The 26,132-nt window shown below is 37.2% G+C and overlaps 1 protein-coding gene across 3 annotated transcripts in view; it reads right to left on the reverse strand.

Annotated features, from left to right (window-relative positions):
• The window catches only part of Vcan (versican), a 92,890-nt gene that overhangs the window by 39,113 nt on the left and 27,645 nt on the right, over positions 1 to 26,132 (reverse strand). For 2 of the 3 annotated variants that reach the window (XM_076927114.1, XM_076927116.1), the window contains exons 6-7: positions 20,497 to 20,790; positions 11,486 to 14,377 (exon numbers count right to left, since the gene is read on the reverse strand). In XM_076927114.1, the coding sequence (XP_076783229.1) occupies positions 11,486 to 14,377; positions 20,497 to 20,790 (3,186 nt within the window). The remainder of the gene's footprint in view (positions 1 to 11,485; positions 14,378 to 20,496; positions 20,791 to 26,132) is intronic. The other variant, XM_076927115.1, reaches the window with a different exon arrangement.

A 26,132-nucleotide genomic window follows, 5' to 3' on the forward strand; every position in this document is an offset into this window, starting at 1 on the left:
CTAAAAGAGAAAAATATTTTCTGCTGGATTGTTCCCCTTATAAGCTGCTTGTTTCCTTGATGGGAGGGATCAACATTCAACATCCAATAAAAAAAGAGAAAATCTAGTTGAGGACTCTTGGTATGGTCTTGCTTTTTACCAGTCCACTGTGCATTAATGTAATGTTTACTGACCTACCAAGGCAAACTCTGTGGATATATGTTGACTTTTTATATTGAAAGCCAACAAGCATGACTTTAGGAGACATATACTGTAATTCCACTTTTGTTCTCACCCTAATAACTGAAATTAAAAAACCATGCTTTCTATATGCCAAAACATACCCATTGGATCATTTTACTAAAATATTATCTTTGTGTCTATTTTCTTTCACCCTAACTATAACTTTCTATTTAACCTTCACACGAGACACATTTTACACACATTTCCATCCATTCTAATGTATACACTTGGATTTCATTTATCCAAACTAAAGCACATGGATACTCAAATGATTAAAATGTATTTCAGTCACAAAGAGAAGTTAGATACATGCCTAATTCCAGTGCACTTAAAAGCACAAAACAATAACATGCTATTTCTGGCATAGATGTTGCAAATAATCTTTAATACCAAGTTAAGAAAATGACTAAATGCCCAGACTTTTACAGAAGCACCATTAAAATGATGTCTGTTGAATATTATCTGTTACTATTATCTTATAGTAACCATTGCAAACTATTAAAGAAGACACAATAACAATTGCAGCTAGTTTGAACAAATGTATACTTTGTCCTATTAGAAGAAATTCAAAGTCAATGTTCAGAGCATAAGAAAGGCTACATTAAAATGCCTTTGCATATGAACTCTTGAAATACAAAATCAAGTTTTATCACTAAAACAAGTAGTTTCTCATCAGTAGTGTTTGAATATAGTTAAATAAGTCCAGATTAAAATACGACATCTGCATACATTCATAAAAATTTAACTAGAGACCCCAAATGTACCAGGCCTAAATGGCTTATATTCTCATGGGTTTCGTTTGTGTTGCTTCATTAATACCTAATATTCCAATTTGATATAAACTGTAATTTTTTTTCTTGTCAGCTAGCCTCACTGGATATATGTTAGGTTTAGTATATATTTATGGATGATAGAGTGATTAGCATAGAAAAACAAACTCACACATAGTATGCAATGAGGTTTTCTATGTGATAAGAGCATCTAAAATGTATTCATTTGACAAAAAGTTCTAATGTATGAAACCACAATCTTTGTGTTAATATGGAGTCCTGGAATTTTTCTACTAAAAAGGATGTAACTAAAGCAAACAAAAAATGCAGAATGAGTTTAAGACTTACTATTTACCTTTTCTGAGAGGAATGCTCTCACAGGTTGGCAACAAGTGGCCATTTGTTCAGGTTGTGTCAACTTACAAATGCTTTCCTTGGCTTTCTTAACTTCAGTTTGAGGATGGAAAAATGTTAACTACCTAGAGTTTTGAATTTGCATCTTTTTTCATACTTTATTCTGTCTGTATATATCTTTTTTTCCCCCACACTTTCAACATTTCATGAATGGAGCAGAGTTTATATAAAACTCTCTCTACAGTGCACATAAATAGCTGAATTCTTCCTGGCTTCATGGCCTGAATTGCCATCAATAATTCCTTCCAACTCATCAAATCCTACTCAGCTGTTTTTGTTTATTCATTTTCCAAAATTGCCTCTGCATCCCCCTTTCCTGTCACCACCCCCACCTACCACACATGTTATTAAAGAGACGGAACACCTATAATTAAGGCAAACCAGAAAAGTTTCTTTGTGGCGTATGGTAGGGTATACCTGTGCTATTGTCAAAGTCCTGTTTCATTGCAAAATAGTGACCTGCTCGATTTCACACTAACAAGAAAGACTTAACAGGGTTACTGACAGTCCAGGGTCTTAGAAGAATGGGCCCTTTTACAGGAGTGCTTTATTTCACATTTTTACTCTAAGGAGAATATAACTTTTATTTAGATTTCAAGAGTCAAACCACAGAACTCAGTAGACTGCATGTATAATCTTTTCTATGTTTATACGGGTATATTTTAACAGCTTGACTTGAATATACTAGTACCACGGTTAATGGTTTTTTTTTTTTTTAATGGCATTTCACACAAGGCTTTATGGATAACTGACATTAAACTATTCACTGAGTATTTTTAAGTACTTCATAGCAAAAATTTGCAGACATAGCACAAGTCTTGCAGTCATTCTGTAACCAGACACAAAACATAGTTGCTATCATGCATAGGCGACTGGTCAAAGTTCATATTCTCTTCAGGGTGTCTTATAATTTAAGTTTAATGGTCTTTAATTAAGTGAAAGATATTGCAGCCTACTCAGCAGAGATAGATAAGACTGTACTTCCTTTAAAATGGAATTTGTTCTAATACATATATATAATCTATCAGTTCCCAATTCCAAAACTAAAATAGCCACACTACGGATCCCTGGAAGGTTCTTGCAAATCTTAAAGTGTAGAAGCCTGAAAAATACTCAAAATATCAAGCTTTCATGTATGTGTAGATGCAAAAAAAAAAAAAAAAGCCATACCAAAATAAATCTTTCATGTCACTCATCTTTCTTCAATTCTTAATGGAAATAAATGACTAAGTAGTACTTTAAGGGGAAAAACATGTGATTTTAATCAAATTGTTTATGATATTCTGAATCCTCAGCATTTTTTTTTAATTTGTGACATAGTTTGCCCCAGCTTAGTACTTTAAACAACAACATTAAAAATCAGGATAGAAATGTCTTCCAAAATGTTGGCAGATGCTTTTGCTCCTTCATTCCCTCAATTCTTGGGAAATATGTGATGTTTATATCTACAAAACAGCCCTCCCAAACACCAGAGAGGTGAGTAATATCAAAGATCCAGAGATCACTGTGTTCTGTAATCCTTGTCTACTTATGACTTAGCTAGCCATGGTTGGCCTACTTAAAGCAGCACTCAAGCATGTTGTCTCCCCCTGACAGACTTTGTGTGCTGAACACCGCACATCTTTTTCTCAGTTCAAAAAATTTCACGCCCAGAAAGGGCCATACACATATGTAAACAACGAGGCTGCTTCTGATTGCCTCGTGTTAAAGAGGCAGGCATGTTATGATCAATAGGCACTTATTTCAGCTTCCAATTGTTCTCAGAGTATACAGTTCCTTCAAGTGCAAAGGCTATTTTTAGATGTAATCATCCTGCCTGAGTTCAGTTAAGAAGATATCACCAAGTGTAGATTCTTCTTTCTTAGAGAGGGCATAGGGAATTCTACTCTCCCTTAACAAATCAACTGATTTCTTAGACAGCATACTCAAGCAATCAGAGACATTTGAGATGCACCTAAGTAGTAAGAAAAAACTATACAGAAAACAAGTAATTTGGGAAGTTTGACTTCAAAATGCTTCCTGGAACAGTCTTTCTCCTAAGCTGACCACGATCCATGATACAGTTCTAAACTCCAAGAGCATGTGACCAGCAAAAACTCAGATAGGTTTAAAAAGAAAAAAAAAAAAAAAAAAAAAAAAAATGGCATGAAATTGGGTGGGTTGGGTAGCCAACATGCATCTGAGCAGAGCCAGAGTGAGTGTAATCCAAATACATATTGTGGAATTCTCTAAAAATTGGTTTTTAAAAAAGAATACAGCAGATATGAGCTGGTCATTCAGCAGATTAAAACTCTGGCTGCTCTTCCTCAGGATATAGATTAGCCCACACAGCTGCTCCAAAACTGACTACTGACTATAACTCCAGTTTCAGGGGATTCAACATTCTCTCTGGCCTCTGTGGGTACCAGGCATGCAAGTGGAACACAGATATACATTCAGACATACAATTATACATATAACTTTTTGAATTGATCAAATAGAGATCAACTGTAAAGTGAAACATTGCTATCCATTTTGCTTCAGTACTCTAGCACTTGAGTCCTTCAACATACATTCATACACATGGATATACATGCTATAGATACAGATACCCAGGTAGATATTACCAGATATTTTAATACCAGCATCAGAATCGATAACTTAAAAGTAAGAAAATCTTTGACTACAATAAAGCATAGGACTCTGATAAGTAAGTTTACAGTTTCTCTTCAGATTCTAAACTTATATCCACTAAACTACAGAATACAAACACAACTCTATTTTGCCATTGCTTTGTCAAAAGTTAATCTTGCTTCCAGTCATCTCTTCAAATTGATCCATTCAATAGGATGTACAAACAGCTCCAGTAACTGGCCTATGATTACCCGAATCCTTCCATTCTCTACTGGAATTTTTGTACTATACATGATGAGTCAGCAATTCTAGAGTCCCACTTTCATATCCCCTTCATTCCTGCTTCAGCCTGCTTCAAATAGACAGCATCTTAATATCCTCTCATTTGCATTACCTTTCCATTTATGAAGGCTTAGTACAGATAGATGCTAGATAGACAGTTAGATGCCACTCACACACAAAGTGGGTATATTTTTACCTGTGGGGCATAGGACTTACATTACATTACATTACATTACATAGTTTGTTATTATGCATGTACTTGTTTATGCCATCCTCCTGCCTCAGTCTCCCAAGTGCCCATTACTGGCTTGTCCCATCAAAGAACTTTATTCTCTCATCTCATGTTTCTCAGGTCTATTTCCCAGCATTATAGTAAAGTGATTCTGTAAGTATAGGATGATATCCTATAAACACAGAATATTCTACCCAGTTAATCTCCCCTTTGAGAGTTCAGTTGCCAGATTATCTTCCTTCTGATTTAACATTAAGAATCAAAAGGTTGTCACTGCGCTGAAGTCCCTTTGAAAAATTTATATCCCTAAGGTCTTTGGTATAACAAAGACAGGGGCACATGAATCATACAAAGTATCTCAAATAGAGAATTTATGGTCATGGAAATTTAGATAATTGTGATACATCATGAATGTACATCCATGGTCTCAATATTTTTTTAATCATTCACCAACTGTAGAAATGTATGTAGGCTTCTATGAAAGCAATGAACATTGGGTTTTTTTCCTTTAAAAATAAATTAAGTGAAGAAACTTACTTGATCCATACAAAGAGAAGAAATTATGTCATTAATGGGTCACTTTTAGTTTCTGAGTTTGCAGACAAAACTTAACAAAGATATAGCATATAGCTGAGGTATGTAATTCTATGAGACTAAAAACATACTGCCCACTCATCATAACTATTTTGGATTCAATGGTAATTATTCTTAGTATGTTAAAGGCACATGTAAATCACAAATATTTCTTTGCATTTTCTTCCTGATTTACAGATGTCAAGGTATAGTAAGACTTGTAACAAACAGAACACTTGCCAAAATCTGACTAATGACTACAGTTTCAGCAGAGAACGATTAAATCAGGAAAATTCTTTCTGCTGAAAACTGGCAGAGTACATCTTAACCTTACAAAGGTTGTGTCGCAGCAGGCCAGAGAGTCGGGAGCTCTTTGCTCTATTAGATGTTCAATACTTTGTTCAGCAAACCTATAAAGATATCAATCGCACGCAGATTTCAAAGGGAATTAAATAACAATGCTCACACCTCCCACTAGCAATTCAGTTCAGTTGTCTGGGGGGTGGTTGGAGTTATGGCTACTTTATTTGGATGCTTCTGATCTATAGCCAAGTGTAGAAGCAGTGTGGGCAAAATATGATTGGTAGATTTCCCCGTGTCTGTCCGTGTCAGGCAGGTGCATCCTGTAGGATTACCTGCTCGTAACTCAGGTTGGTTTGCTTGTGGGTCTCCAGGGAACCTGAATGGTGCTCAAGCATAGGGTGAACACTGCAGGTTTTTCGGAGATGAGTTCTGAGGACTTGTCTAGTACAGAGACTGGTGATCTTATTTTGGGATTGCTATCTGACATATTTATTAAAGTATGACATTGTGGGCTCCCTAGAAAGCCAAGAACCATGAGCTATTGATGATGAAGATGAGGATCATATTGTGTTCCTGTATGTTTTTAGAAACATACATTAATATATTTATATCTCCTGTTTTCCACTTTAATAAAACAAACACCTTTGCAGCATGTGGCTAAAGTAACTAAATTACCCTTTCTATGAGACATCAGGAATACATTCCTGCTATGTGAAACCATTAACCCTGGAAGAGCTGCCCACACATATACTATGTACAAATTATATGAGTGTACAAAAAATTTAAGGACATCTTATTGACACAGCATTTACATTTTCAAAGAAAGAGCTAGAAACTTTCTGTTACTGTAGGAATCCTTTATATTTTAAACTCTTCTGCTTAAACTCTATATCATTCATGAGAAACACTACGTATGGCCTTAATCATTCAGACGTAGTATAGATTATATAGATTTTCCTCCACCAATAGATCAACTCCATTGTTGCATGTATTTAAATTCTCCTCTTGCTATTAGATCTGTTTCCCTCCTGATTCATACTCAAATTGTTGGCACTATTTCTCCAAGGAATACCCTTATAAGTAAGAGAGATGGATTCTCAGGCCTTCACGGGATGACCTCATATAAAAAGGATATTTTGTGCTTCTTATCACATCAGTTATATTGAGAAAAACCGCAAATACCTCAATATACCTGAAAATATCCATGTGTCGTTTTTTTACTGAAACATCTCAGTATATCCACACACCCACTCCCCAGTCATCATCACTACTCTTGGAACTGAAGTCACATCATTAAACAACTACATTTGTATATGGAAAACTGGCTTCACTCGGAAGTAATTCTATGAACTTCTACAATGACAAAAATTGGCAAGTCTCCTTAAAAATATAAAAGGAATTTAAGCTTTACCCCTCTAAAATGAAACTCTAAAGACTTTTTGGGTTTCTGTGCCTTCTGATTCGTTCTTGGTCATCTCTTCCTTTAGCTAACCCCTTGCTGGAAAAGTTCTGAGCATGTTATAAAAGCATAGACACATTTTCAAAAGTCATTCAAGAGCCATTCTTGAGAAAAGAATTACAATGTCATTAGCAGCCCAATTATCATGCACATGAAAGTGCTGGAACTGATGGGTTCTGTTCATGGGCCCTATAGAATCAACACTACAGTTAAATTACAAAGGAGCTATAGTTGCTTCCAGTTGACATTCAAAGGGGCGTGACTGTAAAGCAGCATTCACCACGGTGACTAAGATTTTTAACATGCTCTTTTCGTCAAGCAAGTAGCAAAATATTTCTTTCTTTGCATTATAAAAAACATGATCTAATAGCACAGAGATACCAACAAGATTGAAGTAACATTGACTTAAATGGATTCATTTAACGTAATGTATAGAGACAGCAAAGGTACCTATTACTGATAAATGTATACCTTTGTATGAGCTAAGGGTAGTCACAGCAATTCTTATTGAAAACAATACTGAAACAATACTCAGCAACTATGAATACTGGATGTTCTTGCAAATGGCCTAGATTCTATTCCCAGCATCCATGTGGCAGCTCAGAAGCATCTGCAATCCTAGTCCTAGGGGATCTGACAGCCACTTCTGACGCCTACCTATAGCACCAGGCATGCAAGTGGTACACACACACACACACACACACACACAATCACAGGCAAAAAAAAAAAAAACCATAAGGTAGTAGGATAAAAAAAATTCAGAAATGAAAATATATTTTTTCTTTTAAGTATCATCCAGAAATGAGTGTTTCTGTTTTGTTTTCAGTTATGTCTGCAGGTCACTTTCATTTGGGTCTGATGAAGCTAGCCTGTCCACCCAAGCATTAACCAGCATGGTCACTATTTGTTAACACATGAAAGCCCCTATGAGATACCAACTGCAGAATGGAATCCTCTAAGTCAAATAAAAAAGACACACACACACACACACACACACACAAGTATTTTACATATGATTATAAAATTCTATAAATGTATAGATTGGTGGAAGCTTGTGTTCTGCTAAGTTAATAGCTTCTACAGGGTTTCTGGGATGGGGGAAGGGGGAAGGGGATAACATCTGAAATGTAAATAAATAAAATATCCAATAAAAATGTACACTAAAACAAAACCTTATAAAATATGATTTTTAAAAATTATATATTATATAAAAAATTCTCTACTGCCCCTTGTAGTTAATCTTCCCCACAATACCAAATTTCTCAAAAACCAGCCTATAGCTTTATGTAAGTGTGTTTTTCATATTTAAAATTAGTAGAAGAAATAAAGAAGATGGGAGTTGTTTCTAAATGATGTCACCAATACAGGGTGGTAATTGTGCATGAGGAATGTGAACAAGTGAGTTCCAAAGTAGAGGTGAGAATTCTTCGCTTCTCAGAATCTAAATGATGCACATATTACTACAGGAACAATTTCATCAGCATCTTATATTTTTACCATTTCTATTTAATATTTAGATTTACATTTAGGATGACAGAAAAATAGTAAAAAAAAAAAAAAAAAAACCTAGCAAATGTAGTCAGGCAGGGCTGACATATGATAACATATATGAATCTGTATGTGGAGGTATGGCTATGAGTACTGGCATGATGCTAACGTGTAACACCTGACATTTCCAAATTATTTTTTGACTCAAAGATACAGCTACATTTTGTTTGTGTTTGTTTTAGTAGTTGCAGTTGTGTTGCACTAATTTGTAATTTTTCAAGAAATTTAACCCGAGTACCCCTTTCCAAACTACAAAACAACACAGCAACAACAAAAAAACCCTTGATGTTACTGAAGAAACCCCTTCTATATTGTCAAATCCTATAGCCTTTAGACGTGTTCACAAAGAAAGCCTTCTAATAATTTTCCCAAGTGCAGGTGTACAAATTACTCCTGCAAGAGCCGAGTCAAGGTTTCAGCATCCCTGGGCCACTGTTAACCACACCCCACAGCATTTTTCAGCTCATAAAACCTTTATGGGCTGAGAAGTTCCTTCAGATTTTTAAACTGTTAACTCCAGCTACCCGCCAGCAGCAGAGCCAATGTTGCCATTAAAGTGCATGCATCTGAGTGGATGACGTAAGCACACCTTGAGTAGCATGTTTTGTTTCACGGTATTTCATAAAAGTCAAGCTTTATATCACTCTCTGAGTGCAGCAGAAATTATAAATGCCGTGGTTTCATGTAGCCTGGGTGGCATTTTCACTCACTTGAATGCAAAGTAAATGTGAAGGTAAATTCTATTCGGGTGAATGGGTGAATAGGTTTATACAATGGCATGCATGCACCAAGGATTTTCCAGTCTGGAAATATAAAAAGTTTGACTTTCCACAGTTCCTCATTAACACACCTGCCTTAGAACTTAACTGAACATCTGTGTTGGGGTTTTCATGGGTAAAGTTCAATATACTTGGAAAATTAGGTTATTGTTAGAAAACGAGCAACATTTGCTAACCGAGTAGTTGGGACTTCTGAAAATAATAAACCCTGCTGTCGTTTTAAAGAAGAATGTGTATCTAGAACACACTGAAAGCAGATGAAAGAGAGGCGGTGCCAGTGTTCAGTGCCCCCTCCCAACATGCACATACTGTAACCGTGTCTGATCAAAACGGCCAGATAGTTCGTGATTTTCTCAGAGTGTATGGTCAATATGACCCTATGTTTTAGATGTGGAGGAAAGAAACCAACTACGGAGGTCTGGCTGAGTGGAGACCACAAGGCACCTAAAAAGGCACACCTCTGCATAAACTATTACAGCCTTAGACTATGCAGACCCCCATTTGAACTACTATGTATAAATGTAATGGTTCTGCTTTTCACCTGCTGATTGCCATCACTTGCTGGCAGTGGGGAGGGGGAATGTGGTCAAGTGTCAGCCTTTTTCCATTTTGTACTTCGAATGTTCTAAGCTAAATGTCCAGCTTCCCATTCCCATTGTTCAATGCCTTACATTTCCAGCTTCAAACTATTTGATACAACTTAGTATGTCCCTAACAACACAGTAAGATAAACTGGAAAGACATAGTCTTAATTGGTATGAACTTTTCAAATCTCGAAATCAAAAGCTGATACCCATTTCCTCTCCTCTCTATTTCCTGCCCCTCATCCCAGGGTTGCAGTTTTATGTTTAACTAACAGCAATTCCAACTTCTACTTCTTGGTAACATTTCCATTTGCAACTCCAGTTTTGAGAGATGTAAAAATAATGTAGAAGACAGGAAACCATTTATGATTTACAAAATACTGTACCAGTAACAAAAGAAAAAAAAAATCATGTTTCATTCCTGGCCTCTAAAATGCTCTGCTGAGAATAGGAGATAAACTTAGCAATGCAGGGTTCTGTGAACTACTGTTCTCCTACAGATATGTTCACATCACAAAAATTCTGGGGAAGCAGGGCAAATAGAAGTCATAAAGTTTCTTTGTACAACACTAGATACCAATTGAGTTGGAGGTACAGGTACTTTTCAACAGCTGTACTCCTGATCACCTGGATGAAAAGACCATCTGTCTTCTGAATGACACTAAGCAGGGCATATTCTAATACCAAGAAAGAAACTGATAAGCAGACATACTTCCAGTAAGGCTTCTCGGAGGCAGGATACAGAAAGACGGACATTAATTATTTAATTCTTCTATTAAAATTTGAACTCAACGACTTAATAAAACCAGTAGACTTAAGCTCTACATTTAAAAGACACAAAGAAACGTGAAACTGTTTGTGCTATGTATGTGCTATGCATTCTCAACTCAGCTTCTCGAGTTTAACATGGCGATGTACTGTCACTTTTCAGTAAGAACAAGACATGTTTGATAATGATAACTGCAAGTATTAGGCAATGCAAATAAACAGCTTTTAGAAGAGACAATGAAATCACAATAAAAAAATAACACAACTTGCCTTTTAGAAAGACAAGGTCGTGTTCACAAATTCACCTTCTAAAGTTGTTAATGATTCCAAGCAATTACACACACACACATACACAGACACAGACACACACACAAACACACACACACACACACACACACACACACACACACCAGTCAATGTCTTATAATTGTTAAATTTGAATTAAAGTAGACCTATTACCCATTCCATAACTTATGTGATAAGCCTGCAAATCCTGGAAGAGAAAAAAACAAACCTTTAGAGATCATCCGGTCAACCTTAGGGATATGCAAAATCATTTAGCTGTCTACATTGTGAGGGCTGAAGGTTAATGGTGGCAGACCAATGAAATGTTAGCACCGTCTAGTGCTACACATGAGTAGTAATGTATGGAAGACACAGAAATTAAAACACTTTGTTCTACACACTCTGAAGGGATGTAACAGTGATGAAGTGGTTGTATTAGATGATAAAGCAGGGCTTCTTACAACTTTCAAAATAAAACTGTACCTAACACTCTTCCAAACTGTTTAACATATCCTTCCAATTCTTGTACGGATGCATGAAGCTAACATACTTTGACACTCCAGTTATTGTTATCATCGAATGGCAGCATTTGGTATGATGGGCATCTTAACTTTCAAGAGAAAATGCTAATTGCCTTGAAAACAAAGACTTACCTGTCTTGTTTTCTCTGACCTCAATAATATAAACATTTATGTCAGGGTGGAATTTGGTCCCTGCTGGGGGTGGTGAAGTAGACAACTCTTGAGGTTTGTAAGTTGTTTTTCTTTCCACAACTGATAGTCTTGTTGGCTGGGCTACAGGAGGTTTTGAGGTCCTGTGATACTCTTGATCAATATCAGATTCTGTTTTCGTGGCTATCATATCAGTGAGAGTGGTCACAGGGTGCTGTGTTACAGATTCACTAGGAAGTATAATGGCACCTGTTGTTTTCTCACTGGGCTCCTTCTCAAAGATGCGTGGTTCCTTGGTGACTGGTGAAGATGGCCTCAAGGGTGGCGTTCTGTGCAGGCTGTCGACAGCAGTGAAGACACTGATATCACTTGGAGCTGTTGGAAATTCTGGGAGCTCAGTGGCTCTGGGTTCAAATAACCCTGAGCCTAAATCTGTATCATCTAAGGATGTCTTTTTTCCTTCCTCGGTAGTTTCTTCCATTAGCTGTGTGACATGAGTCCCGAAGGGCCTCAACGTTGGTGCAAATTCCATTAGACTACTACCTTCTGCTTCATAAATTACTTCTGGCTCTGTACTTAAAACTACTGTTGGCCTAATGGTGGATACCAGTGTTAGCATTGTATCCATCTCCACTTCCTGCTCGGTTATTGCACCAGGTGGATAAGACGTACCAACTGGAGTGGTTTCTAAACCTGGGACTCTTTCAAAACCTGTTGTCAATCTGTCTTCAGCGACAGTATATGTTGACCCCTCCCCCTCTTCTTCAAAAGCTGTTGTCTCCTTGCTCATAACTGCTGTAGAACTGAGAGCATGAAATGGGCTCCCTGGGGTTTGCGGTTCTTCCTGTGTTTCTCCCTGTGAGACTTCTGTTGTTCTCAACGCTTCAGGAGAGATGGTTGCTTCTAGATGAGTTTGTTCAAGGATATCTTGGTCAGATTTGCCTAGAACCTCGTCTTCCAGTGGAACAGAAGTTTCCAATACACTCCATTCTGTCTTAGGAATTATAGAAAGAGGACTAGTGTGGGATACGTCTACATAAGTAGTGGGCTCCTGCGTGCTACTATAATTAACAAATGCCAATTCTTCCACATCAGAGGTGTGGACAAATGGTGGGGAAGTAAACAGTGGCTTGGAGGCATCTGTATCTTCACCCAAAGCACTTCCTTCCACTGTTGCATTGATGATCTGGTCTTCTGTGCTTGTGGTGGGCAGAACCCTGTCTCCGGTTGCAGGTTCTCCCAGTGTTGACTTTTCTGCACTGCCAATGGATGTAGATGTCTGAAATGTAACTGTAAACTCTCCAGATGTTAAATCTTCCTCAGAAATCTTTTCTAATGGTTTTGGAGTACCATCTGGGGAAAGAGTGTATTCATCTCCTCCATCTGTGAAACTTAGGGTTTCTTTATCCTTCCCATTTGTCCCTATGGTGCTAAGTGAGACCAAAGGCAATTTTGTAAAGCCTGCATGTTCTGTTGAGGGCAGAGGCTTTGAAGTTGAATTATCTTCATCTCCTGGCCATTTTGATACTGTGACCACTTCCACATTTAAAGTACTGTGGGTCAAATGAGCTCTTGTAACATCTCTGTCAGACTTTGTAACATCTGTTTCTAATCTAGTCAGGATTGTCATTTCTTCCACATCTCTTGCTGCTGTCGGCTTTACAGTTAACTTCTCAATTGTCAATGCTGGGGAAACAGATTCGGTCCTTTCCACTGAAGACTCTAAGGAAGATGTAGAGACAGGCATTCCAGAGAAACCTTCTTCTGTTGTACCTATAAATGGATCTTTGGTGGTCTTTTCTAGCATCTCATCAACTTTATAAGGATCTTTTTTCAACTCTGGTCTTGGCGTTCCTGTTCTCTCTCTTCCTTGTATCACTTCTGTTTGTAATGATGGATAAATAGCTGTGGTTATCCCCTCTACTGATATTGTGTCACCAGAATATGGAAGCAATTCTACTTCTGTAAGATGCTGTGATGGGAAGGGGGTTGTAGGCTGTGATTGACCAAACTCATCTTCAGTTATCTTACCATTAGTTTGGGGTTCTTTCTTTTTATCTATCAGTGATCCATCTGTGCCAAGCATGGTTATTGTTGATATTGAAATGGACTCTAAGTCCCCTAGCTGCGAGTAGGTAGTGTCTTCTGATGTTTTTGATACTGTGATGACTTCAGGTATTTGGCTAAAGACTGGGGTGCTCTGACCAGATCTAACTGTCAGTGTTCTGTCTTCTCTGTCATCTTCTCTCAAGGTGAATCCATAGTGACTTATGGTTGCCAAGTCAGGACTGGTGCTTACTGTTGGCATTTCAGTCTTGTGCTCCAGGGTCACTTCCGTGGATTCAAATGGTGTTCTGGTTTCTGGCAATTCCTTGAAAGAAATGTGATTTGTGATTTCCATGGATGTTACTAAGGGGCCCACTTCTATTTGTTCAATCTGTGTAACTGATTCATGTGTTTGTGTATCCTCTGTAATTCCATCCTGTGAGCCAGTAGTATGTTGGGAGATGACAGTTGTACTTTGGAGTCCCTCCTCCTTAATTTCAGATATGTCTGGCTGTCCAAGTGGTCCTGACCCAGAAGGCAAGTAATCATCCACATCCCAAGAGTTGATGGTATTCCCAACAGCTGTGGGTGATTCAGTGGCTAATCTGTCTGGGACAGCCTGAGAATAGACTACAGATTTCTGTTCAGAATTGACTATATTTCCTGCAGGAGGGAAGTGTGTGGTAAAAATAGGTAATTCGGTGACTAATGGAATGACTGGTGTAGCTTTGTCAGGTACCATGTGTGGTTCTTTGGATAAACTGGGTGATGCAGTTTCTGCGAGGATATTCATTTCGATGGTGGTTGCCTCTGATATATTCTGTTTAGCTAGAAAGATAATTTCAAAGAGTTAATTAGACAAGTTAATTACAAGGCGTTGCATGACCAGTGAGTGCTTAAGTGTGGCTCTGTAGTTTTAAATAGACCCAAGTGATCTATGATATGAAGAAGCCTGAAATCTAAACTCAAATTAACAAAAAGGAGGATAATTGATCATGTAATAGTCACAAACTTGTAAATTGTTTTGCATCGTTAAGTGTTATAGTTGATTGTGTAAATAATTGCTTTCACAAAAAAATGAACATTACATGTTTTAAGACAAGCAAATGCCAAAAAGTTATTAATGCCGAATTTTCATAGATGGTTCTCTGTAATGAGCTACAGTAGTAAGAAGGAGAACTTGACTTGTTATCTGGAGGCTAAGGGCCCCTGCTGCTAGCTTTCTTCAAATACTGCCTTCTTTTCAAGAGCATAGTGTCCCAGGGGAGAGGGAGTGTTTCAGACTGCAAAACAACAAAAAGCCACATCAAATAGGACCAAGTTACACACAAACCATGAGACTGTCCATAATGTGTAGACTTTCATGAAAACAGGATATTAAACTTGTAATACCCGTTCTTCATTTGTTTCCAGGTGTTGGGCATTTGTCTTCATCTTCCTTTCAACTCTGTAGACTTGATGCCAGCAGATTATGCAACATGTCTGGCAGAGGCTGGTTGGCATTTGCAGTAGTTCTACTGTTTGTTGAGTATCTACACACTGTGTCTGGCTTATCCCAGGTCTTTGTTTCAGTCTTTAGCATGAAACACAAATGCATAGGAAGTAAAGTAGCTATGTGATAGGTTTTCAGCCTTGATCACCAGAGAGTAAAAGTAGCCTTGTCATTATAAAAGGCTAGATGTCAGTGACTCCACATTTATGGAGATTGTCTGGCTTAAGGAAATTTAAGTTGTATAAGAAAATGACAGCATTCTGAGCAAAAGTCCCTCTGACACAGAGCAAATGGAACAGTTTAGCATACAAAGACTGTATTTCCTAAAAGAATCAGGACTTTCTAAAAACCAAAAATCAGTTGCTAGTGACTATACAAGGATTGTTCCTGAGGAACCCACAGCTACCATCTTGCTACAGTGTGTATGTTATAACATCCTTGTTTCAGCAGTGCTGGTCCTCTCTGTTAGAAACTCTTGCATCAGTAGACTCTAAAACGTTGTCTCTTCCCTTAAAAGAACTGTTAGTAAAGAAAATTGGGTGCCCGTTGGCTTCATCTGTTCTGTGAGAACTTCATGATATAATGATGTGATTTTATCTTAAATTCAAGTAGGGCATAATAAGTTCTAATTTGTGTTGGGGGAGTTGCTAGAATTTGTTATTAGCTATTGATATTCAGAAAAATTAAAAATTCAAAATCATCAGCTGTCTAATGAAACTATGGTGTCCATTTACACTATAATACATGTTCATTAAAAAAATCACATCACTATTTATCATTTTATATTAAAAAAAGAAATTAACCAAAAGAATACTGTAACCTTGAAAAGTATATTAAATAAATGTTTTCTCCTCTTTCTTTTTTTTTTTTTTAATTTTTTTTTTGTTTGTTTTCTCCTCTTTCAAAAAAAGAAGAAAAAAATCTGCTTCTGCGTTTGTTTCCTGGCACAAACATTGGTCAATTTTGATTGACATGAACAACTTAAAGATCTGAAATGTGTCTGACTATTTTTCTTTAATTCAATTCTCTATACTCTGAAATTCCATCACCATTACCTCACTTAACTGCCAGATTTCATGTTTGTCTTATAACTGCATTCTTTAGGGAAAGAGTAAAAAATATGTATGGAGAAAATTTCCATGGAAACATAATACAAACTCTTAGACACTTCACATAAGCAAAAACATAATCATATTATTATTAATAACAACAGAATGGTAATTTTGCTTTTTCCCCTCCGAGCATTTTTTATGGCTGATGAAATTGATTCAGAAGAAGGTGACATTGCATAGGAGCCAAGTGACAGCCTGTGGATCAGGTCCTTCTGCTCAACCTAGCAACTCGCTATAATCCCACGAAAATATTTTTACAGTGTTTTAAAAATGCACTCATATTTTTAAAAATTAAATAAGCACATGTCATTGTCAATTATGACTCTGACTTTCTATTGCTCTCCTCTAGCCCCTTGCATGGTAAGTTGATAGCAGCAAGTCTCGGGGAGAATGTCTTACAAAGCCAGGATTTATGTGACTTTATTTTCAGGGGGGAAAGAAGGATTTAATAATTTTAGAGCTCTGTTTAAGAAAGTCTGCTTACAATTAAGTTAATTAATTCTATGACTTGGAATGGAAAACCTCAGACTTCCTTTTGGGGTTGGGTGGCTTTTTCGTCAACCTAACAGCTGATTTCCATCAAAACGCAGTGTATCTGATAATACGTGCCATTTGTTTCAGCTATTCCAAAAAAAGGAAATGATTTTTAAAAATACTTTCTACAAAGAAATGTCATGAGAATGAATACGAAGCATGGCATTACTCTACGATGATTACTATAAGGAGGGGAATACAATTCTAGGTCATTATAAAAGCACCCTCCCTTAGTTTCAGTCAACTGGACACTCAGCTTTCAGAATTTTTTTTCTCAATGCAGTTATTGAGGAAGCCAACAAAAATCAGCATGCTTCTTTTCCCACAAATACTCCCTCCCAATCTTTGCAGCTGTCTGCCACACAGTTGTTCTGCATCAGCATGCTTATAGTGTTTTACATCCTATGCACTGTCTTCACTGTGCTTCTGTTGTGACATACGAGGCAGATTTTCCTAACAAAATATAAAACCTATATTAGCAGCCTGGCGACTGACTTAACTCTTACACTGTGCTGTCTACATTTTGGAGAACCGACTTTGTATCAGCTCTTTCATATTAAAACACTTATATTAAACATGGGTGAGTTTAAACCATGGGAAGAGGTGCAAAGAGTAATGGCTATTTCACAGTAGGACTTGAGGGTCATATCTGAAGAACCTGTTTCTACTGGTACAGTGGGGTTAGAATTAGAACTGTCAGTTTAAGTTTTGATGCGAGATTGGATGGTAATTAAGTCCAATTCAGTAAACAGAAAACATTTTGAAATACAAAGTAAAAAAAAAAAAAATTACAGTTTGTAGCTAATGGCCCATAATTATTTAGGGGACCAAAAGAAAAACGGGGTGGGGTAATGAAGTGATCATAGATTTGAAGAATAAACTAATTATAAACATGAAAAATACAAACATACGTATGTATATATGTATATAGTACAGGAAGTGCTGGCAACTGGCTGAGGCTGTTATAGACTCTAGTTCCAAACATAATCAGAGAAAGGATGGAGGAACAAGGAGGCTCAAAACCAGATCAGACAGGAATTAGAAGTTTAGACATGAACGTTGTCATCAATGGAATTGTTCCAGTAGGAGAAGGTGCAGAGAGTCAACCAAAGACCTGTGTCCAGCAGAAATGCTGTGCTTTAATTTGATAAACAAGCTTAAAAAATAGTTAAAAGATTCTAATGTTCAAGCTTTGATGAAAAAAAAAAAAAGGTGGGAATGAGGGCTAAAGAATAGTAGAATCAAGTTTTCAGGGAGTGTGCCCTTTCCATTCTCCTAGAGTTCCTTAATGACCTGTATTATGAAATTTTCAGAAGTCTTCAATTATTTTTGATTCACTTTAATCTGAAGCTATTTGACATGGACTTTTAAAGCTGTGAACTGCATTCTTTCACGGAGTGTCTTTATTCCTGAGGCCAAAGAAAATGAAAGAGTAGACAGTTTCATCACAGGACCATAGTCACTGAAGTCATTTTTAAGAGCCATTTAGTTGCCTCGTTTTCAGATCTATTTAACCAGGCAATTCCTATCTGTGAACATCAGCTGACATTGTAAATGTAGTATGAACTACCTTTAAAAGGAAGAGGGCATTAGCGCAGGATAAGATTTGGAGTGTTTATTCACTCTGTAGCCCACTATCTATGTTTGACAAACTTAAATGATTTACAGCATGCATGTATCTCTTGCTTTCCAGCTAATCAAGACAACTGCACACAATTGACATCACATTGGGACTGCAGCTGAGGCCAGGCTTAGTCACCACTGGACTATGTGGGAAAGCTAGACATCAGTTCAGTAATTTGGAATTCATTTTAAATCTTTACGGATTCACATATTAAAAGAATCGTTAGAAAATGCACTAGAAAGTAAAGAAGCTGTTGGCCCTGTCACATTCTTAACTTCTTATGTGATGAATGGACTAGGAATTATAATCTTAAAGAGGGCTGAAATAAACTAGAATCTTGACTTTAGGTTACACAGAGGTGGGGTGTATTTTATTCCAAAAGGCTATACATTTAAATGAATATAAAAAGAGTAAATATAAACCACTGTGTAAGTTAATTTTAATGTGGTCACTCTATTTAAACCTAAGGATCTTTGTGTTATATACCCATGTAAACTCATTTACCTAGACAGCCTAAAGCCTGCCAGGATCAACTCTTTAATAACCCTCTCTAAAGCTACAGAAGAGCTTGGGTCTCCATTTTACCTTCAAGAAGGAGATATGTTATTTTTTTTTTCTGTTGTTAATTTTAAACAGCACAGGGAAAATTAATGAAGTAAGATAGTCAGGCCAAACACTCTACTCACACTTTAACTCTTCCTGCCTCGTTCCCTGCTAACCAGCCCAAGCCTGTTCCTTCCTCAAGTTGTTAAATTTATGTAAAAGTCATTGTATAACCTGATTTACTTGACTATAATTAGTGACAAAATTCGGAATAAATGAATATACATGCCATATATGTATACGTGGATATATGACAATATTAGGATAAGATTTTTCATTATTATTGTTGTCTTTCTGAAAAAGATTATGGAAGCCTTTGCTCTTTCAAGGCCTGAGAAGAAGAGTTACCTTCCTCTGGGCCTTTTTATGGATCTGCCAGCTTGAATGAAATTAATACACAACATATGGCTACAACCCTCAGAAAACCAAGTCTAAAGTGGAGATTTAGGCAGAGGCAGCCTAGTGGGGAAACGGAAGTCTGTGAAATGAGATCTTCCATGCTTATATTAGCTCATGGGCTCAATGTCTTTTCCAAAACACTGCTTACATTCATATCTGTCTTTTTCTCGCTGAAAATTTTCTGCATATTTCACTTTAGAAACTAATAACTAACAAACTAGTACATCTTCTAGCTAACTTAGTTACTTGTTGATCTAACACAAGGAATTAGAAAGCTGGTTCAAAACACTTCATGTGTTATATTGACATTTCAGTGTACTCAATGTCAGACTTAGCCCATATCATTAAAATAGCTAAGCGTTTGTTAGCTAACATATAACAGACTCTAAAGTAAATATTACAATAAAAATGTTGACTAGTTATTTGTTTAGTTAAGCACTCTACAACTATAATACTGTATAATGTAACTAATATTTAAAAATAAGCATGTCTAAAAATTAAAATATGTACAGCATGAATGCTACCTAAAATTAATTTCACAAGGAAAATCTAACAGCATAATCAATTCATGGGGCATGTTGCAAGGAGGCTGTATTGTGCTTTAATTAATTCAAAGCAAAATTAATCACCAAAAGGCACATATTCTATTACTTGAAACAAAAAAAATGAGATATGTGAATTATATTATTTGATAGTATGATGCATTTTTAGGTAGGAATTGAACATAATCATTATCAATTTCAGCACAAATACTCACCTGCAACGACTTAAATTTAAATCGTCTCCTTTTTTTTTTACAGTAAGAATGAGATCAAAAATAAACATGATTCAAACGTTTAACTCAGCTGCTGTTGTCTTAACATTGCTATATTAACGGTGAAATTGCAGTTAAAGACTTCAGTTAATATGAAATTTCAATTCAGGATGTGTTCTGTGATTCTTGGAATACCGGGGTGCAGTTAAGACCCCAATCTGACGTTCCCTTCGCCACCCCCCCCCAAAAAAAAACCCACTGCCAAACTGTGTTAATCATAATGGAGTATTAAGTCTGTGTCACTGAACTGTAGGTGCTCCGTGCACTTAGAACAGAATACAGAATCCATCCCGACATCCACTTGAACCTCTGAGAATATTTGCTGCAGCTTTTTAATCTGTATTTTTAAAAGAGATATCAAACACTTACGTTTAAAGCAGTAGGCATCAAATCTGCTATCAGGGGGAGGGAAGCATGTCTGGTTCTCAAAACGATACAGGGTTCTCACCCCAAGTAGACCACCTCCACACTGGGCTCTGGCCACAGTCACAGGGTGCCGCACGCTGGCGTCCGACAGCCAGCCATAATCACATTGGTCAAAGCCGTTCCTCCAAGCTGCTTGAAGTTCTCCAACAGTTGCCAGCCTAGCATCCCGGTTTGCACACTCTGCTTCTGCCTCCTCGAAGGTGAACTTACTGGGAGCAGTGATGTGGAACACATCGCCTGCAAGAAGAGGAAGACAAAAGGCTTAGGTTGAGTCCTCATTCTCTCCCAGATTTGATCAATGCCGAGGGAGAACGTGTGATACCTTTTACAGCATGGAGGCAGCTGCTTATGCAGTAGAGCAAACAGTCACATGTCTATTTTGAGAAAACTATTATTTCCATATACTAAAAGTAACATACCACAATAGTTTAATTCTATACAAGTGTTTGTGCACATATGCATGTGGATTAGTGTGTGTGTGTGTATTCTTTTCAAAACGTTGATGGAGAATTCATTTGCTAATAATGTTTGAGAAATCATTTTAGAATAAACAAATCTTCCCAAGTGATCATTCAACATCCTGTGAGAGAATTCTAAGTCAAATAGTAGTTCTCTGACCATCTTTTTCCAACATATTACTACCACTAATACAGATTAATCTTGTTGAGTAAACAACTAAATAAGAAACATGTCTGGGAATTTGATAAGGGAAAGTGGGAAAGGACAGAAGCAGTAGAAACGAAAGGATTCTTAGTCTACCTTGTGTCCCTGGCTCAGGACTGCTGTGACAGGTTTGCCACAGTTACATAGCAGCACAAGGCTAAGAGTGTTTGAGGGATGATGTCAGCTCCCACTGAACAGCTAAAGTTCCTAAGCCTCTAAAGGGAGACTTGTTTAGAGAGGTCAATTTCTCCTACACGCTCTATCCAGAAAAGAAGACTTGTGTTCTAATTTTCATAAAGTCACCGGAAATGTTAGCAGGAATTCTAGCCAAGTTCGGTCCACTGTTAGGCGTGCTAATGAATCAACAAGCAAATTCTGGATGCTTGCTGTACTCATCACTAGATCCAATTTGTAGAGAAGACTGTTCATTTTAGTTAACATCCAACATCAACATTATGGAAAATTAAGTCTGTTAAACTGGCCTTTTATTTGGCCAACTAGAATAATAATTTGTCAGAATAAATTTCATTCAATTAAATGATGCTTTTAAGATACAAACATGAATGGCAAAAAGTCAGAGGAAACATTAAAGAACACCTAGATAAACATAACCAGAACAGGAAGGAGTATAGATGAGATGGAGAGGAAGCTGAAAGTTATCAGGCCAGTATTACTAAAGCTGGGTCCTGTTCCATGCCTCAGAGGTGATCTCTAATGCTGTGATGCATCAGACAACAGAGACACAGAATTCTTACAGTATTGATCTACTGTAGACCCGAGCTAGATGTAACAAACCAACTGCTTGAAAACAAATGGTACCATTAGTATATGTATACAATAGTTTTTATGAGAAAAAACAAAATTCTTCATAGGAAAAAATGGCTAAAATGCACATATCAGCTTTTCCTATTATAAATTCAAAATCTGTACTGGGGAGGAACATGATCAGGTATGAGGGGGGCAGTAGTAGTGAAGCCTGAGGGCCAGCAGAATGAATGAAAATATACAACCTCTTAAGGTGGGGGAACCCTCACCTGGGAGGTGAGAGACTCTCAGGACTCAAAGGGAAGGACCTTAGATGAAATGCCCAACAGTGGGGAGAGGGAACATGTAGAGTCCACCTCCAGTAGAAAGACAGGGCATCAGGTGAGGGAAGGGGTTGCCATCCCACAGTCAGAAACTCTGACCCAGAATTCTTCCCGTCTAAAAGAATTGAAGGAACAAAAAGGGAGAAGAGTCTGAGAGAAAGGAGGTCCAGTGACAGGCCCAAATTAGGATCCAGCTCAAGGGGAGGCTCCAAGGCCTGACACTATTACTTGGTGCTATGGTATGCTTACAGATAAGAGCCTAGCACGGCTGCCCTCTGAGAGGCTCAACAAGCAGCTGGCTGAGACAGAAGCAAATACTTAACACCCAAGCAATGCTCTGAAGTCCAGGAACCCCTGTGGTTGAATTAGGGAAAAGCTGGAAGAAGCTGAGGAGGAGGGCGACCCTACAGGAAGACCAGCACTCTCAACTAACCTGGATCCCCAAGATCCCTCAGACACTGAGCCTGACTGACACTGACATCTCTTCCCGTGTGCAAATGGACCTAAGCAAGCAAGGTAACTGTAGATTTTGCAGCCAGGTGCCTCCCAGGAGGAGGTTGACCTCTTATCATTTGACAAGAACTCCACTGTAAAATTTCAGCAGCAGGCCTCATCAAAACAGAGATGCAGATTTTTTTTAAAGGTTTATACATAGACATTCATATTAGTGTACACATAAAATATAATGAAGAACAGGGGATTTTGCTTGTAAGATAATTTGCCTATTTGGATAGAAAACATATAAACGGTATCCTATGTCACATTATCAGACATTTTCAAGCTAATTGCTTCAAGCTTTAGCATACTCCTGTTTTGATTACCTCTCCATAGATGGTCTACAACAGTGGTTTTCAAGCTGTGGGTCATGCCCCGCTTTGGGGTCGAAGGATCCTTTCATGGGGGTCACATATCAGCTATCCTGCATATCAGATATTTATAACTGTACCAAAGTTACAGTTAGAAAGTAGCAATGAAAATAATTTTATGGTTGAGGGTCATCACAACATGAGGAACTGTATTAAAGGATCAAAGTAATAGGAAAGTAGAAATAGTAGTCTAGAAACCTAGGCAATGGTGGCCCAAGCTTTTAATCTCAGAACTCAAGAGGCAGGGGCAGAGGCAGGCAGATCTCTGCGTGCAAGGTCAGCCTCTTCTTCAGAGTGAGTTCCAGAACAGCCAGGGCTATACAAAGAAACCCTGTCCCCAAGATTAAAAAAAAAAAAAAAAAGGAAGGAAGAAAGAAAGAAAGGAAAGAAAGAAAGAAGAAAAGAAGGGAGAGGGAGGGAGGGAGCAAGAAAGGTAGATAGGTTAATTGTGGAGGTTGTCAGATGGCAAAGGAAGGAAGGAAGGAAGAAAGGAAAGAAGAACTTGAAGGCATTTTTATTTACGTTTTAGTAACAATACACAAACAATACACAAACTAGAACTTTCTTACTGATGGGACTTATCATCATCATAAATATTAAGAAGAATTGCTTCGGTGTGAAGAGAAGCTACCACAAGCATCGCTTGAAAGCAGACCACGCCTGCTTTCTCCATGCTTCTGAGTGTCTGATGAAAAGGATACTTCTTGGCAGCCCAAGAAGTGACACACTGAGAAACACAAGCAATGGGGAAACACATTAAAGCATGAAAAATGATCCACGGTGTCCAAACACTAAAGCTTCCTCCCAGGAGACACACAGCAGAACTGTTAAAAAGACAAAGTCCAGAGCAAGCCTGGGATATTCAAGCAGCAGCTCTCAGTGGTCAAGGCTGAGACCTCGCCATGGTTTCCTGAACCAGGGAATTTGCAGTGTGGCATCAAGAAGTTGTTTCTTTTGTTCGCATGTGCTTATGGTCTTGTTGTGACGAACTATGCATATATATATGTGTGTGTGTGTGTGTGTGTGTGTGTGTGTGTGTGTGTGTATGTGTGTGTATGCATGCAATGTATATGTGTACATGTATATACATGCGTAATACACCATATATACAAATATGAGTATATATACATATATAGCCTTGTGATTTAAATGAAAATTACATTTATGCAGCTTATTAATAACTAAAATGAGTAATTTGAAAGTAACCGAGAAGATGAGCATTTAAGTACTTGTGAGTCAGAATCAGTGGCCAAATATGCCTGATCATGAAGTAGTAACAGCAACTCAACAAAATCATTAGCTTAAAAATCATAGCTTCGAATGACTGACTTAAACTTTTTCGAAGGAATTCCCTTTTACTTTTTATCATATTTTGATAAAATACATGTGTACACACACACATATATATATATAAATAATTCTAAGTTTAAAATGAATATTTATTATCCTCTGAGTCACAAATCAATTAATTACACATATCTTGTATGGCCTCTCACAAACACTGCTCTCTAAGTCCTTAATGGGCCACTATTTAAAGATGCTGCCACCATGTGTCAGTTCTCTAAGACTGGGTCTTACAACCTGCATAAAACTCAGTCTTTGTAAGCAATGACAGGAAGTCTCTGGGCTGTTAGAACAGCATTCCTAGTGCTTAGACCCTAGGGCCAGCATTGGGCCTCCAGTGTTTCTCATTTGGGAGTAAAGACACTTGAAAGGAATATGTGCTTTCCAAATTTCTCACTTGTACTAGGCTGCACTTGATGCCATGTGTGTATGTGTGTGTAAATATATATATATTTATATATATATGTGTGTGTAATATATATATGTATATATATATACATGGATATGTATATATATATACATATATATGCATATATATATATCAACCAATAGATGGGTGCAGCAATGCTGAATGAAAGAGGGATACATGAAATTATATCAATGATCATATTGTAAAATTGTGAAATGGTCAAATCAAGTGATTGGCACACACTTGAAACAGATAATTAGAAAAAGAAAAATTTAAAAATCTACATTCCCATCAAAAATATAATGCTAAGAATATGTTAAACAAAAGAACTGTAAATTCTATACTCTGAAAACTAAAAGAAGTCTTATATGAAGTCAAGTATTTTAAACACCCCCAAAAAACATCTCATGTTCATGGACCATAAGACTTACAATTGTTCTGATGGCAACGTCCTCCCACTTGATCTGGAGAGTTAATGAAATCTCTGCTGTATCCTAACTAAATTCCTTGTAGAAACTGGCAAGCTGGTTCTAAAATTAATTTAGGAACTCAAGAGACTCAGAATAGTGGCTAGGAGGTCTCACATTTTCCAATTTCAAACTTTAACTACAATGCTGTAGCAATGAAGGCAATATTGTATTGCCAAGCATTTAGGCATACAGCTATAATCACCTCACTTTGGAGGGAGAGATAAGAAGATTGGGAATTCAAGGACAGCTTTGGCCACATAGAACTGTTGTAACCAGACTCTGCTATATGATAATCTGTCTCAAAACTCACAAGAGAGAAAAAACAAAAAACAATACACCAGTGCTGTAAGGATGGGCATGTAGATCAGTGTAATAGAATTTAGAGTCCAAAACTAAATATATGTCTTGTTAATTTATTTTCAAGAAGGTAGAAAACTCATTAAGTGAAAAAAAAAAAAAAAGAATAGGCCATGTGAGAAATTCTGCTAGGGTAACACAATGATGATTTTGAACCTATATGTTATGATATATATATATATATATATATATATATATATATATATATATATATGTAAAAGAATTAAAAGTCTGGAATTTTTTGGCCATAGAGGAACACACCTTTAATCCCAGCATTTGAATAAGCAGAGGAGGTGTATTTATGTGAGTTCCAAGACAGCCAGGCCTTTTACACACACACACACACAAAAGTTAGTCAAAAAACAGGGGAAAAAGTTATGAA

Source organism: Arvicanthis niloticus, chromosome 29, assembly GCF_011762505.2.
Source record: "Arvicanthis niloticus isolate mArvNil1 chromosome 29, mArvNil1.pat.X, whole genome shotgun sequence".
NCBI classification, from domain to species: Eukaryota; Metazoa; Chordata; class Mammalia; order Rodentia; family Muridae; genus Arvicanthis; species Arvicanthis niloticus.